This window comes from Dermacentor variabilis, chromosome 2 (genome assembly GCF_050947875.1).
Source record: "Dermacentor variabilis isolate Ectoservices chromosome 2, ASM5094787v1, whole genome shotgun sequence".
Classification (NCBI taxonomy): Eukaryota; Metazoa; Arthropoda; class Arachnida; order Ixodida; family Ixodidae; genus Dermacentor; species Dermacentor variabilis.
The window spans coordinates 169,672,424-169,686,153 of NC_134569.1; the positions used below are offsets into that span (position 1 = coordinate 169,672,424).

Genomic DNA, 13,730 nt, shown 5'->3' on the forward strand with positions numbered 1-13,730 from the left:
TTAATAATGTGCTCAAAATTAGGAATGATTGGAATATGCTCCTGCGGAAAGTTGTAGATTAAAAACGTTTCTTTTTTAAGTCTAAGTTCCGCGATCATTGCTTATGCATGCAGGTGTTTGTCGCCTGACAGCTTTTATTTCTACTTCACGCAGGTGTTTCGTACCAGTAGCAACAGCGAGCAAGACGTAACGAGTTTGCCGAGTGGGCGATGGAAGGCGGAAGCGGAAACGCTGGCGGCGCCTCGTGGACCGAGAGCGAACACAGCGCGGCACTGGACTCACTGGTTGCCGCCATCGAGAATTTCACGATGGAACAGCACGGCTCAGGGCAGCCGGATGCGCCTTTCGACGAAAGCTACTTGGCCAATTTATCCCTTGCACAGATACACTGCTACATTGCGGCCCTCAATGAGTCCCAAGCCTATCTTCTGGGTTTGTCGAAACTTTACTTTTATGCTCTTGTTTTTAGGGGTAGAGGCACACTGCAACAAAACCTTGGGCGGCATAATAAGCCTATACTAGGCTAGCGAGGATACAGAACAGCCTACGAGTAAAACATTTCGTTTGAATAACCACTTTATGCACTGGAAAGTGCACGCAAAAGCGGGAATTTTTAATACAAATGTTAGAAAAGAATTATTCCACCGATTCTGCTGGCAAGAAGTGATGAAAGACTGAGATCGTGACTCCGGCATTAGGCACTGTTCGGGATTAAGATCTCGGCTTGACCTCGAGATCAGCAAATGTCTGCATCACTCGCGAGATTAGACGGAGTGTGCGGCTGCCCGCGGCACTCTAAAACATTTTGGAGGCGATGTTCTCGCAACTACGTCATAGCCTTTTACTACTAGGTGCAGATGTCGTTTGCTTATTCATGATCATCATCATCATCAGCCTGTTTTAGGTCCACTGCAGGACGAAAGTCTCTCCCTGCGATCTCCAATTACCCATGTCCTGCGCCAACCAATTTCAACTAGCGCCCGCAAATTTTCTAATTTCATCGTTCCACCTAGTCTGTTGTCGTAATCGATTGCGTTTTCCTTCTCGTGGTATCCATTCAGTAACCCTAACGGTCCAACGGTTATCCAACGAGCGCATTACATGACCTGCCCGGCTCCATTTTTTTCCTCTCGATGTCAATTAGAATATCATCCATACCTGTTTCCTCTCTGATCCAAACCGTTCTCTTTCTGTCTTTTAACGATAGTCTAGCAATCTTTGTTCCATCGCTCTTTGCCTGGTCCTTAACATGTTCTCAAGCTTCTTTGTCAGTCCCCAAGTCTCTGCCACATATGTCAGCACTGGTAAAACGCACTTATTGTGCACCTTCCTTTTCAGTGATATGGGTAAGCTCCCAGTTAGCAGCTGGCAATGTCTGCCGTATGCAATCCAACCCAATTTTTCTTCTTCTCTGAATTTCCTTCTCATGATCGGGGTTCCCTGTGATTAACTGAGCTAGGTAAACGTACTCTTTCACAGACTCTAGAGGACGACTGGCGATCCTGAACTCTCGTTCCTTTGCCCGGCTATTTATCCTTACCTTTGTCTTCTGCACATTAATCTTCAACCCCACTCTTACGCTCTCTCTGTTAAGGTCCTGAATCATTTGTTGCAATTCGTCTGCATTGTTGCCGAATAGAACAATGTCATCGGCAAACCGAAGGTTGCTGAGATATTCGCCGTCGATCCTTACACCGAAGCCTTCCCAGTTTAATAGATTGAATACTTCTTCCAAGCTCGCAGTGAATAGTATTGGAGAGATTGTGTCTCTCTGTTTGACCCCTTTATTTATAGGTATCTTCCTGCTTTTCTTGTGTAGAATTAAGGTAGCTGTAGAACTTGTGGAGATTTTTTGCAATGTATTTACGTAACCGTTCTGTACTTCTTGATTACGTAATGCCTCTATGACTGCTGGTATCTCTACTGAGTCAAATGCCTTTTCGTAATCTATGAAAGCCATATAGAGAGGGTTATTTTACTCTGCGTATTTTGCGATAACCTGATTGATCACATGGTTGTGATCCATTGTAGAGTATCCCTTCCTGAAGCCAGCCTGTTCCCTTGGTTGACTAATGTCCAGTGTTGCCGTTGTTCTATTGGAGATTATTTTGGTAAATATTTTATATAATACTCGGAGTAAGCTAATGGGCCTATAGTTTTTCAATTCTTTAACGTCTTCCTTTTTGTGTATTAGTGTATTGTTGCCTTCTTACAGTTTTCTGGGGCCCTTGCAGTCGATAGACACTTCGTATAAAGAGCCACCAGTTTTTCAAGCAGTATCTCTCCTCCATCTTTGATTGAATTGACTGGTATTCCATCTCCTCTTCGTTCCATCTTCTCCTCCGTCCTTTGTTTAGGCGCTATTAAAGGCTGTTGATAAGAAAATCAGACAACTAACGGTCCTGCAACTTTGCAAAGATTACTTAAATAGCGTATACTGTACTCATTTACTTATAGTTTAGATAAATTTGAATTTCGTTGCAGTATTTCTTAATGATGATGGGACATTTCATGGACATTATGTATGTTGTCAAGCTCTTCTGTAAAACTAACTTCTTTCAAGGAAAGGTGAGCATATTTTACCTTATCAGTATATCAGTTCAATTCAAGTCAACTAGAATATTTCGCTCTTCACTGTTGAAAGCGGCTTGTTCGAGCATTTACTATAGTGTGGCTTGAAGAAGGCTGCTTAACGCTCCCTAGAGTCTGGGAGCAAACTGTAGCCAATAAGCGAATATTCTGAAAGTGTTTTAGAACCTAATCAATGGACCATCGTTTTTCCGTCACCAAATTGACATTCGCGCGTCCTCTCGACGACTGCGTGATTCAAGAGAGCCCGCCGTTGTGTCGCCAGAATGACCGTACCGCCGTGCGCGTGACGAGTAGCGTCATCCCTTTTTACCATCCGTGCTGCAACATAGGCCATCTCTGTAATGCCGTTCCCAACTGTTTCTGGAAGCAGATCAGCAGCCCGAGGTCGACCACGCTTTGGCCGAAATGAGTTGCTTGCTGAGGAAGCAAGCCGATACCCGAAATAGCCAAGTAAGGCGAGACGCCGAAAGACCGGCTAGGAAAAGGTTGCGAGATTCTCCACTGCATACAATTGTAAGGCGCAATCGCCCGAACAAGTTATTAGGCTGGGCATCCAACGAGCTGTAGGAAGGCATCCAAAAAGAAAGGAGTGATGCGCGAAAGAGGCATGAATAAAGCAAGGTCATGGAAGATGTTCCAGTGTGCCGTGCCGGATCAAACGAAACCTTCTTGTCGCCTTCTTTTTATTCGAAGTTCCGAGGGATAAGCTCACATAGCTCCTGTCCAATCTGTCTCGCCTCCTCATTTATAATCTCCTGCTATTATCTCTGCAAAGCGCTCTCGTATTTCAGAGTCGGGCTACAGCTGCAGAGCAGGTATTCGGAAACTTATATAATGTTGGGTTCTGCTGAAAAAGAGAACACGAGACTGAACGAATGGCACAGCAACACAGTGTTGCGCGTAACAACGGTGGGTAATGCATAACGGATTGACGAAGGCGACGCGCTTCCAATGCGGGTTCTTCACCATGATTTATGAGGTTTGAGAAAGACGTGACTGGTCCCTGTTCTACTGGAGAGTGATTGAGGCAGTGTTATTCTTTAATATTGAAGAGAAAACATTGGGTGCGACAGCCGCAGCTGGTGAACCACGTCTTTCATAGAGCTGTTGCGAACCTTTTTTATTCCGCGAGCTATAATAACGCGTTCGGGAACAGATAAAGGTTCCTAAGAAGCAGGCAAGCACTTGGCTCAACATTACAGTTCTACGGCCGAATTCAGAAAGCTGTTTGATCGCGATAGCTGTTTACCTTTGGCCAGCCACTTCCGCTTGTAATATTTCCAAGATCGCTATTCGCTGGCGTCTGCTCGTACGGAAAATTGCACAGTAACAACTTGCTGCTGAATACGCACCTTGATGTAGCCTGTATGCACGCTGGCAGCACTGCCTTGCACGTCTAGCTAGTCCTCTTTCGCGTTTATCAACCTCCTGGCGATGTCGCCTTCTGTCATTTCGTGTAGCAGTGCGAAAGAGTCGGAGTTTTCCGCCCGGGCACTCCTCTGTGGTCAAGACACGTGCAGATCTTGTTTCAGATATTGCGAGAATCCAAAGCGCTATTATAGCCGAAAGTCCACTGAAGTTACTGACATCAAGATTAGCCCACGGAAGAGATACCGAGGAACCATCCGTGAATTGCACAACAAGGATGATCATCTGGGCATGTTGGAAAGAATAATTCTTAAGCAGCACTCCCCTAGTACTTTCTTGGACGGTTTTACGTGTGGGTAGTCTTGGCTTAGGTATCCTCAGTCTGATTTCATCAGCCATCGCAACGCGCATCTTCGGGGCCCGCGCAACGTAATGGCACGCCACGAAGTGTTTGTGCAGTATATGACAAACCGAAGGCCTAAATCTGATGCACATGTCGCACGCTTGTTCTTTAGAGGTTAGGAAGTCTCAGCGACTTCAACAAAAACGCGGCTGTTCCTGCTTCCGCAGACGACAACGGGGGACCTCTCACCTGTCACCGCACGTGGGATGGCCTGTCCTGCTGGCCAGTGACGAACGCTGGAGCTGTGGCCGTACTGCCCTGTTTCTCGTTTCTCAACGACCTCTTCTACGACACGTCGAGTAAGCGCGATGGCCTTGTCTGTGCGTTGTCTGATATTTTATGCCATAGCAAAACGCAACTCGGTCTAACACATTATTCGCCACCACAATCGAGGGTGCTGGCAGTTCAACTAGCAGAGTGTAGTATAAAATTACAAACAGAAATAAGGCGCCTGCAAAAGGCTCGTCTACGTTTCGATAGGTGGGCCTATCTTCGACAAATCCAATTAAGAAAGACCCACTAATCGAAACGAAGGCGAGCCTTTAGTTTACACCGCAATATTCTCCTTTATTGCCCGAAATTTTTTTCTCATTGGGCTGGTTGAAGTGAAATATACTTTATTTATCTTATGAAAACGTGGCTCCAAGGAATACTACCGCGGAACAGCCATGGCTACGACTTTACGTGTGACTTATGCAGGAGGGAGGAAAATAAGGAAGGAAATACTTGCGTCCTGCTTCCCATGTTGCACAGGGGAATCGGGTTGAGCGATCAAAAGGTAGTAGAGGGAGGGAGAAATATGCTAGCAATGCGAACGAGTGCGGTTGTCCATTAGGCCCACGATTGGTTGCTGGGGCGAGTTGGTTTCATAAACTGTATAAGACTACCCGCATCGCTTAGACTACCCACGCTGCGATGCGTGGGCGGACATGGCCCAAGGAAGTTTGTCTCTGCAAAAGATGTGTTATCTAGTATTTCCTGCAACTTATAACTGTCTCGTAACAGTGCATATCCTCCGCAGCGGCTCAGTGTGTATGGCGTTCTGTTGCTCAGCAGGAAGCGCCGGCGCCCGCATTCTCGTGTGCAGTGGCCGCGCTGCGATGGCGGCGCAATGCGAGCACATATCTCTATGTCTTTGCGTACGCACGGATCAGTCGAGTTTGCTTGTTTCGTTAGGGGTGTCACAAGTTTCCTGACTTGCCTAATCAACTTTATTCCAAAGGAAATAAAGTTGATTGATTGATTGATTGATTGATTGATTGATTGATTGATATTTCTCCTCTAGCACGCCCATTCGGAAGGCTTTTTATTAGTCTGTATGGGTTTATATCGGTAAAAGAAATTCATGCTATGGTAAATTCATGGTAAAACAAACAAATGCGCGATATTGTGGAGGCATAAGAATGAAGATACGCGTCTTATGGTAGAGGAATGGCATATCTATAATGGTGCAAGTGCGTGCGTGACTCAGCCTTTGATTACAGAAGGAAGACATTAAGTGCCTCGATAGTTATCTCTCAAGTAGACAGGCACATGTGCCTGACTGACACGCGGTGATACAATTGCAGAGCTTGTGCAAATGAGTTTTGTGTCTTCTTTCTTTTTTCGCCTCAGTACTCCCGTCAGTTGATAGTCGGCGTTCGTGTTGTCCACTTCTCTACACTTGTGTGCTCTCTGCACGCATCGCCTCTCTTTTTTGCATAATGAATCCTTACCAACTAGCTCAGCTCTCTGTCGTTCTAAGTATTTGTTATGCTTCGTGGCTGTAAATATATATTCGAAGATTAAACACAGTCCAAATATATTTGAATTCAAAAGCTGGTTTACAGGTGTTAGCGTGTTAGCAATTTTTCTTGCGCTATGTACAGCCCGCATAAATAAAATAAAGGAACAAAAAGAAAACGAAATCATAAATGAACACCAACGAGTCATGTCAATCATCCTCTTGGCTTTCACGGTACTGGTAAGGTCCTCCATGAAAGTGTCCAAGAGCCACATTTTGGCACGATGTATTTTATGTTTTATTGTGTTCCTTATTCTTCGTTGGTTATCACGTCGCCGCGCTACTAATGCCACCTTGGTCAGCTGCTGCGACCAGTGACAAGAAAAATATGACACCTTCCGATAACATGCAGAGACCCGTAATGGGCTCTCCATGTATAACGGACCACAGTTTCGTATTATGTAAGCAGCAAAAACCTACACTATAAATGTCTGCAGCAAAGAGGTCTTTAACGTGTTATTCTTTTCTGACATCTTGGCTATCTTGTTTTGGCATAATTTTATTTCTGAGCAACATTACAAAGTGTGATTCGGCTCGTAATGAATGGATGAGCAAAATGCGGACCTGGCGCCCATCTTCCCTTAAGAACTGTTGTCTCGTTACTCGTCTATACACTCACGAAACCAGTGCAAATTCGTTTATCTCCTCACAAAGAGTATGTTAGAGATGTCATCCTTTACGGCTTTGATGACGATTGATGCATCAGAACACTGCACGCTATGAAATCGCACAAGAACTGAAAGCAAGGTTTTTTTTCGAGTTGATTCATTAAAACGTTGCAGTTTTGTTCGAAAGGCGAAGCATTGATTGAGATAACAAATTATATATATAAGTGCTGTAAACATTCGCTTACTAGCTAAACTAAGAAATTACGGCACGAGTGCACAGGCAAACATCAACACATTCCACTCGATGACACGCTGTCAGACACGTCGTGGTTGCTCAGTGGCTATGGTGTTGGGCTGCTGAGCACGAGGTCGCGGGATCGAATCCCGGCAGCGGCGGCCGCATTTCGATGAGGGCGAAATGCGAAAACACCCGCGTACTTAGATTTAGGTGGACGTTAAAGAAACCCAGGTGGTCGAAATTTCCGGAGTCCTCCACTACGGCGTGCCTCACAACCAGAAAGTGGCTTTGGCACGTCAAACCGCATAATTTAGACACGCTGTGAGAACCCTGGAGGGATGAAGAGTGGCAGCGGCGGTGAGCGAATTCCACTTCGTGCTGCCCCTCAGTTCAAGGCCAACAGGGCGCGCGAGAACACGGCCCACACAAAAGCATCAGTTTCCTCGTTATCACGGATGGGCAAGATTTCGAGCCGACCGCAGATTACCTCCAAGAAAGGACGCGCGCGGACGCGAGCTACCCTGTCCTCCTCCCCTCCATGCGCGCGCACGTCTCCCCACTCTCCTCCATCAACTTCTGCGCGCGCAAAGTTCGACGCGCACCTTCCCTGCCTTCCTTTCTTGCGCGCGCGAGAAGACGCGGCCGCACCATGCCACCGTCCTTAATGCCGGAACAATATGGCGATGCCGACGACGCCAGCGAAAATTTCCATTGCGTATCCGATTATATGTGGCATCCATATAACTGATATCACACTAAAAAGCTCACCACTACAGACGGACGATAAACAGAAACGAAGTGAACACAGAAATGAGCCTGGGTGTTGTACTACACGCAACCGAAGGTGCAACCTTACTCGGTAAACAATTCCGATAGCCGCGACATCCGTTGTACGCGCTCTATGCGCAGCCGTGCTCAACTGTTTTATGAATCTTCTTGGAAAAAGCATGGATTACTCGAAAGAACCAGGAGCTAAACTAACTCAACGAAAAAAAAAAGATGGTGTCAAAATTCTTATTGCCAATTATGGGAAAGCAGCGAAAAGAAAAACTATAGCAATACCATTTCGGATAACTTTGTGTTAGCGTAGCCGAAAAGTTGACGCAGACCCGACACAACAGAATCGACAACCTAGAGGATATAACTATTGATTTCCACCTGCTATGCGTGGCACTCTCCTGCACGGTTCATCGCCCTCTAAAAGCGCGGAGGGGGTTTCGCGAATTCCCATCTGTGAATTCTCTGGCTCAATTTCGTGGACCTTTTCGCGGAACTTGAGCATCTCCCGTTTCATTGCTCCCTGAAATGTAGCGATGTGCTCACGGGATGCTTGTCCATTTCTGGCACTGTAGAAAAAAAAAGGAAAGAAAAGATAGAAATAAAAAAACAGAGAAAAAGAAAGAAAAGGGGCTTCTTTGTTGCACTTTTCCGCCAATAGCAGCATTTGGGCTTCACGAAGCGACAATCTCCATTTACGTCTCTATGTACGGCCATTCAGAGCAAAGCGAAAGCACAGAACAGAATAATATTAGTGCTAGGAACAATCGGCATACAATGTTAACGTTTGGCTGTGTTATGAATCATTATCAGCATAGTATGTTATATTACTCTTTGCCATGTGTGTGTACGATAATATACTGTACGATCTAAATAGCGTCATTACTTGTACAGCACACAGGGCCTCTGTTGGCCCAATCATTATAAAGCTTTGCATTAGAAAGACCTATCTATACCTGTAGCGCATAGAAGTGCACGTTGGGACGAATAGTTCTCGAAAATCAAAAGTTACGTCATCACTTCGCTTTTCTAGCACAAGGTGCTCGCGGAAATCAGCCTGTTTGAGCCACCGACATAGGAAATGCGACGCGTGCAGGCATGCAAAACAGGAAGATCCGGTTAGCAGTGATTTGCACCAGCAGTGCACTCGTCCCATTGAATGAGTCTCCAACAGAGTATATTTGAAAAAGAGCATTTTCCCGTTTCATGAAAGATGAGTCACTCCTGAATACGCGCACGTATATACCAAGACCTTACAACATGTACAGCCAGCTGAAGGCTTCGCAATTGGGAAAGCCGAGAATGTGTATTGTGTCATTACATTTTACATGACAAACTAAGTACTGTAGCTGGTCCTAAATGCAGTCTTAATGCATATCTCTCGCCTCGCAAAAGAAATAGGTATAATGCAAAGGATGGGGGCTGACGCATGTGATAGCCAGGTGGTGCGGTATTTTAAAATGTTTTCTGTGTTCCCGTGACATATTTGTGCTTGTGTTGCTCTTGTACATACATAGCTATTTATCGCTATATATCCTTTCCTAACCTTCGGACATGCTCTGCTAGTGTTTGTTATTTTGTTAAACAGTACTGACTATCTTTTGTAACTGCATTAGCTGTTCAACTTTTTGTTGTTTCATCTAAGATTTTATATATACGTCTGCATGTGCGAGAAAAATTCCCAAGTTTTTCAGATAAAGAAAGTAGAAGCACGTGATACCGTGTTTTAGCGTGGGTCATCTCATGCCTGTTAGTGCGTTAGCGTCATAAGATGGGAGCCTGTGCTGAAACTCAAACAAGCCCTTACAATTCACAATTAAAGGTGGACGCTGGCAAGAAAGACGCAATACCCATTCGTATCCTGGTCTTTTTCTCGGTCATTTTCATAGCCCCATTTGCTCTGACAATATCCTCACACAACAGTGGATTTTTGTCGATGGAAACAACGACAAACTCCGGAATTGCGCCTCAATCTTCCGACACTATGCCATCTGCCAAACTTAGTATGTCGTGGTGTAGTGCTCATGATCCGAAAAATGGGGTAGTCTTCCACATATGAGCCTTAATGAGTTTGATTATTTTGCACTAATATAGTGTGGCCCTTTCATTGCCAAACTACATTTCCTTTGCTAGAATTAGGCGTTATTGCAATCATCACTCAGATTTTTGACTCTCTTTTCTGTTTTATCTTTGATAAGCGAGTAATATTTTCTCTTTATGGAATTATTGTTATTCTGCATTTTGAATAGATTTGGCACCAATCGTGGTCTTATAGTTGTAGGATTTCTGCTCATGCTGTGGTCGTTTTGTGGTGCATGCTTTCAGTTCATGTCACGCAATAAAAGATTCTCAACCTTGCACAGTATCCTAGCTAATTTCCTAACCTTTCTTTTTTTTCGTCTTTCAGCTCTCTGGTCAGGAACGAATGTATATTTTATGAACCTTTATGTCTATACCTTATATGTGCAGTACAATATGTACAAAATTGATAATAAGTAATTATTAATCAGTGAAGGCCCTTAAGTATAGGCGGGAACTGCGCTAATGTTACAACCTGAACAGTACATCACCGTAGCCATGTTTGTCCTTTCACATTCTCCTTTGTGGCTATTTGTTTTTCCCGGCACTAAGTCAGTGAAGCTTTTAATAAATGATCAGGTGTACGAAATATTGGTGGAGGACCAGAAGAGCTGCGTGGTAAAACGTAATATGCTAGTGACCTTATACCGACATTTCCGCACTTTCTTTAAGACGACCTCGATTTCATTTTTATGTAAGATGAGCGAAGGTGATCATTTTGCTTTGATGATTTCAAAAGGCTAATAGCTTGGACTTTTATAATTGCCGTTTACTTTCTTGTTGCATAAACATTAAGACTAGGTGTAACAACAATGGTCTGAATGAGTTTTCTATTATCAATCCAAAGCAGACACTTAGAATTCACTGAATGCAATAAATGTGCCGGCATAGAGTGTTCGGCAATGACTGAGTATATTGACACTGCTACATTTACAAATTTCAATCTGGTATAAGTAAATAGTGACGAAATTCGGCGGGAAACTACCTATGCCTTCATTCAGCGGGACGTGGGAAATTTGTTCGGCCCAACACAGTGGCGCCAATTCCTCGACTGCGCTATATAACTGAAAATAAGATTGGCATTTATTTCGGATCAAAAATAAAGCGTGACGCGAAGGCTGATGTTATTTTCCGTTTCAGTGCCTTTTGCAGGTTGTCAAAAGAGATCAACCTGTGATTGCCGCAAAACAGAAACGAAAAAAAACACGAATGTTTTAGGACACTTTTGTTCAGATATTTGAATCGGCGTATTTCCTTTGCTGTCGTGGCTGACGCCTACACAAGAAGGATTATTTATGCACATTTACACAGATAACGCAACGAGGACGTGCCTTGAGAACGGAACGTGGGCAGACAGGTCGGACTACTCTGGCTGCAAGCCACTCGTCGATGTCGAGAGAGAGGTGAGTCGTGTTTCTAATACTGGCGCTGACGGCGAAGGTGTCGCTCATGGTGTGCGTGCTGTCCAAGCTCTTCTATTCCAGCCTCCATCGGCCACAACGTATTTTGACTAGAGTGCCTGTTTTCCTGAAAAAAAAAATTATTCTATGCCAAGCACATTATTACCGCGAAGAGATGCGACAACGCGGGATATATCCTTCGTGGTAACGTTTTAAAATAGTTATCAGTACAAAACGTTTGTGTAAGATACGTAAGTTTTATAGCCTTGATTGCGTTCGGCATGTTGACGTCGACGCGTTACAGTCCACGCTTCCGTCAGCGTCGCAGTGGGAGAAACTAATCTGACCTTCGGTGCTTGTGCTCACGTGATCCATCACGCATGCGGAATTAGAAAGGCGCCACAATAGGTCCACAGAAAAAAAATCGATGGTGCACTTTGCATCAGAGCAGCCTGTTTTTCATCCCTTCTCGAGCATCATCGATGTTTCCGTCGCTCGCTTCGAGCGATATCGCTTTTAGTCCCCGCGGAGTAGCGAAATCAGCAGCTGCAGAAGCGACGAAACATCCCGCACAGAAACTAGTGCCTTAGCGTTGTGTCGGCGCCAAAATGTTGTCGTTGGCATTACAAGGCCCGTTGGTGAGAAACCCGCAACCCAAATGGATAACCGTCACGCCTGGGTCGCAAGTCGTGCGATTTTGCGACAAGCAAAGCACTTCTAAGGTAGTTCTGAGCGTCAGGAAGATTCCCGCACGGCTCCGTGTACGAACACTAACGCAAGCGCAATATCGCCGGCACCTTTCCGTTACTGTTGTAGCTGTTCAGATGCAGTTTTAAGTATTCCATAATATTTCATAATTGACTTTAGCGAAGCTTGAGGGCCGTTGAGCACGCGCCATCAAGGTTCTCTACGGCGGAACCTTCAGCCGTACCCTTTGCCACCTGCCATGTGCATAGCGAACGGCATTGAGTGCTCTATCACAGATACTCTCTTCTCTGAAAGCAAGGCTTTCCTTCGCGTTACTTCGCTTTATCACGATGTTTAGTGAAGCTAACTTTCGGTTGTGGTTTACAAAAGATTTATTGCTTCATCTAAATGATAAGAGTTGATAATCACGGGAAATAAGGGCCGCGAATTTGCCTTTTTTTTTCTTTACAGCGCAACATCGCTTATTTAAGATATGCAGTGTACAACGAACTTCTTATGCTTTTTTTTCACAAAAGGAGGCACGTGGTCGGTCCTCTGGCAGAGAGGCTAGATGATGGGCAGCGGATCGAGCAAGGTGTCTTACGTGTGCTCTGAGCGCTTCCATGGCTGTATGGGTCTTGGCTGGGAAATCGTGTGCAATGACAATTGTTTCAGCCGTTGACGAGCATTGCGGCAATCCAAGACACACTCTAAGTGCCTGGGCTTCGACGCTTTCGAGTGTACGGATATTACTTCTGCAGGTGTTGGTCAGCACAGGCAAGCTGTAGCGCAAATACCCAAGAAAGAGCGTCCTGTACGGTTGCGTCATTGCATGTACTGACGTACCCATGACTTTTCCTATAAGAAACTTAAACACATCAGAAATATCCATCAGGCGCTTCTTTAGGTAGCCACATGAGGACTCCAGCAGAGGTCACGATAAATGATTACGCCTAAGAATCAGTGCGTCCTGACGTAAGGTATGCTTTGACCGTTGATAGAGACATCGTATGATCTCATTGGCTTTCGGCTAAACTCGACCAATGCGCATTTTTCTGGCGAGATCTTGAGGCCTTGTTCACTTAAGTACGTGAATGTTGACGTCGAAGCTTTTTCAATTTTAGGGCGTACTTGCGGCGGTGTCACACCCGATGCCCAGACGCAGATGTCGTCGGCATACATTGATATTTTAACTGTGTTCGGAAGTCGTTCCACGAGACCAATGAGTGCAAGGTTGAAGAGTGTGCGACTCAAGACAACGCCTTGTGGAACTCCATGGTGCGTAGAATATTGCAAGGTGGGGCCGGCTTTAGTGTTAACAAATATAGTCCGCCTATGTAAATAACTGCGTGTCCAACGATATAATGGATCGCCAAGGGCCACCGATTCCAATGCTTCAAGTATGCCGTCATGAAGAACGCTGTCGTAGGCTCCCTTTATATCTAAGAATATTGCGACAGATAACCTCTTACACGTCTTTTGGTGTTGTACATAGGCTACCAGGTCGATAACGTTGTCGATAGAATATCGGTGACCTCGAAAGCCAGCCATGGCGTCCGGGTAGATTTCGTAATGTTCAAGGTACCCCTCAAATCTGGCGAGGATCATTTGCTCCATTACATTCCCAACGCAACTTGCCAGTGCAATTGGTCGGTATGAAGTAATATCTAAGGGAGACTTGCCAGGCTTAAGAAGCGGTACCAGGCGGCTGATCAGAACAGTCAGTCCTGGAATGCCTACATGAACTATCGTCACAGCGAAAGTCGGTCAAGGCTTTGTTGACCTTTTTACGTGA

At 45.1% G+C, this 13,730-nt stretch overlaps 1 protein-coding gene across 1 annotated transcript in view; it reads left to right on the forward strand.

Moving 5' to 3' along the window:
- The first annotated feature begins 209 nt into the window (after positions 1–209).
- Positions 210–13,730, forward strand: part of LOC142570549 (diuretic hormone receptor-like) — a 44,138-nt gene continuing 30,617 nt past the window's right edge. The window contains exons 1-3 of the mRNA XM_075678923.1: positions 210–432; positions 4,531–4,662; positions 11,160–11,251. Coding sequence (XP_075535038.1) covers positions 210–432; positions 4,531–4,662; positions 11,160–11,251 — 447 coding nt within the window. The remainder of the gene's footprint in view (positions 433–4,530; positions 4,663–11,159; positions 11,252–13,730) is intronic.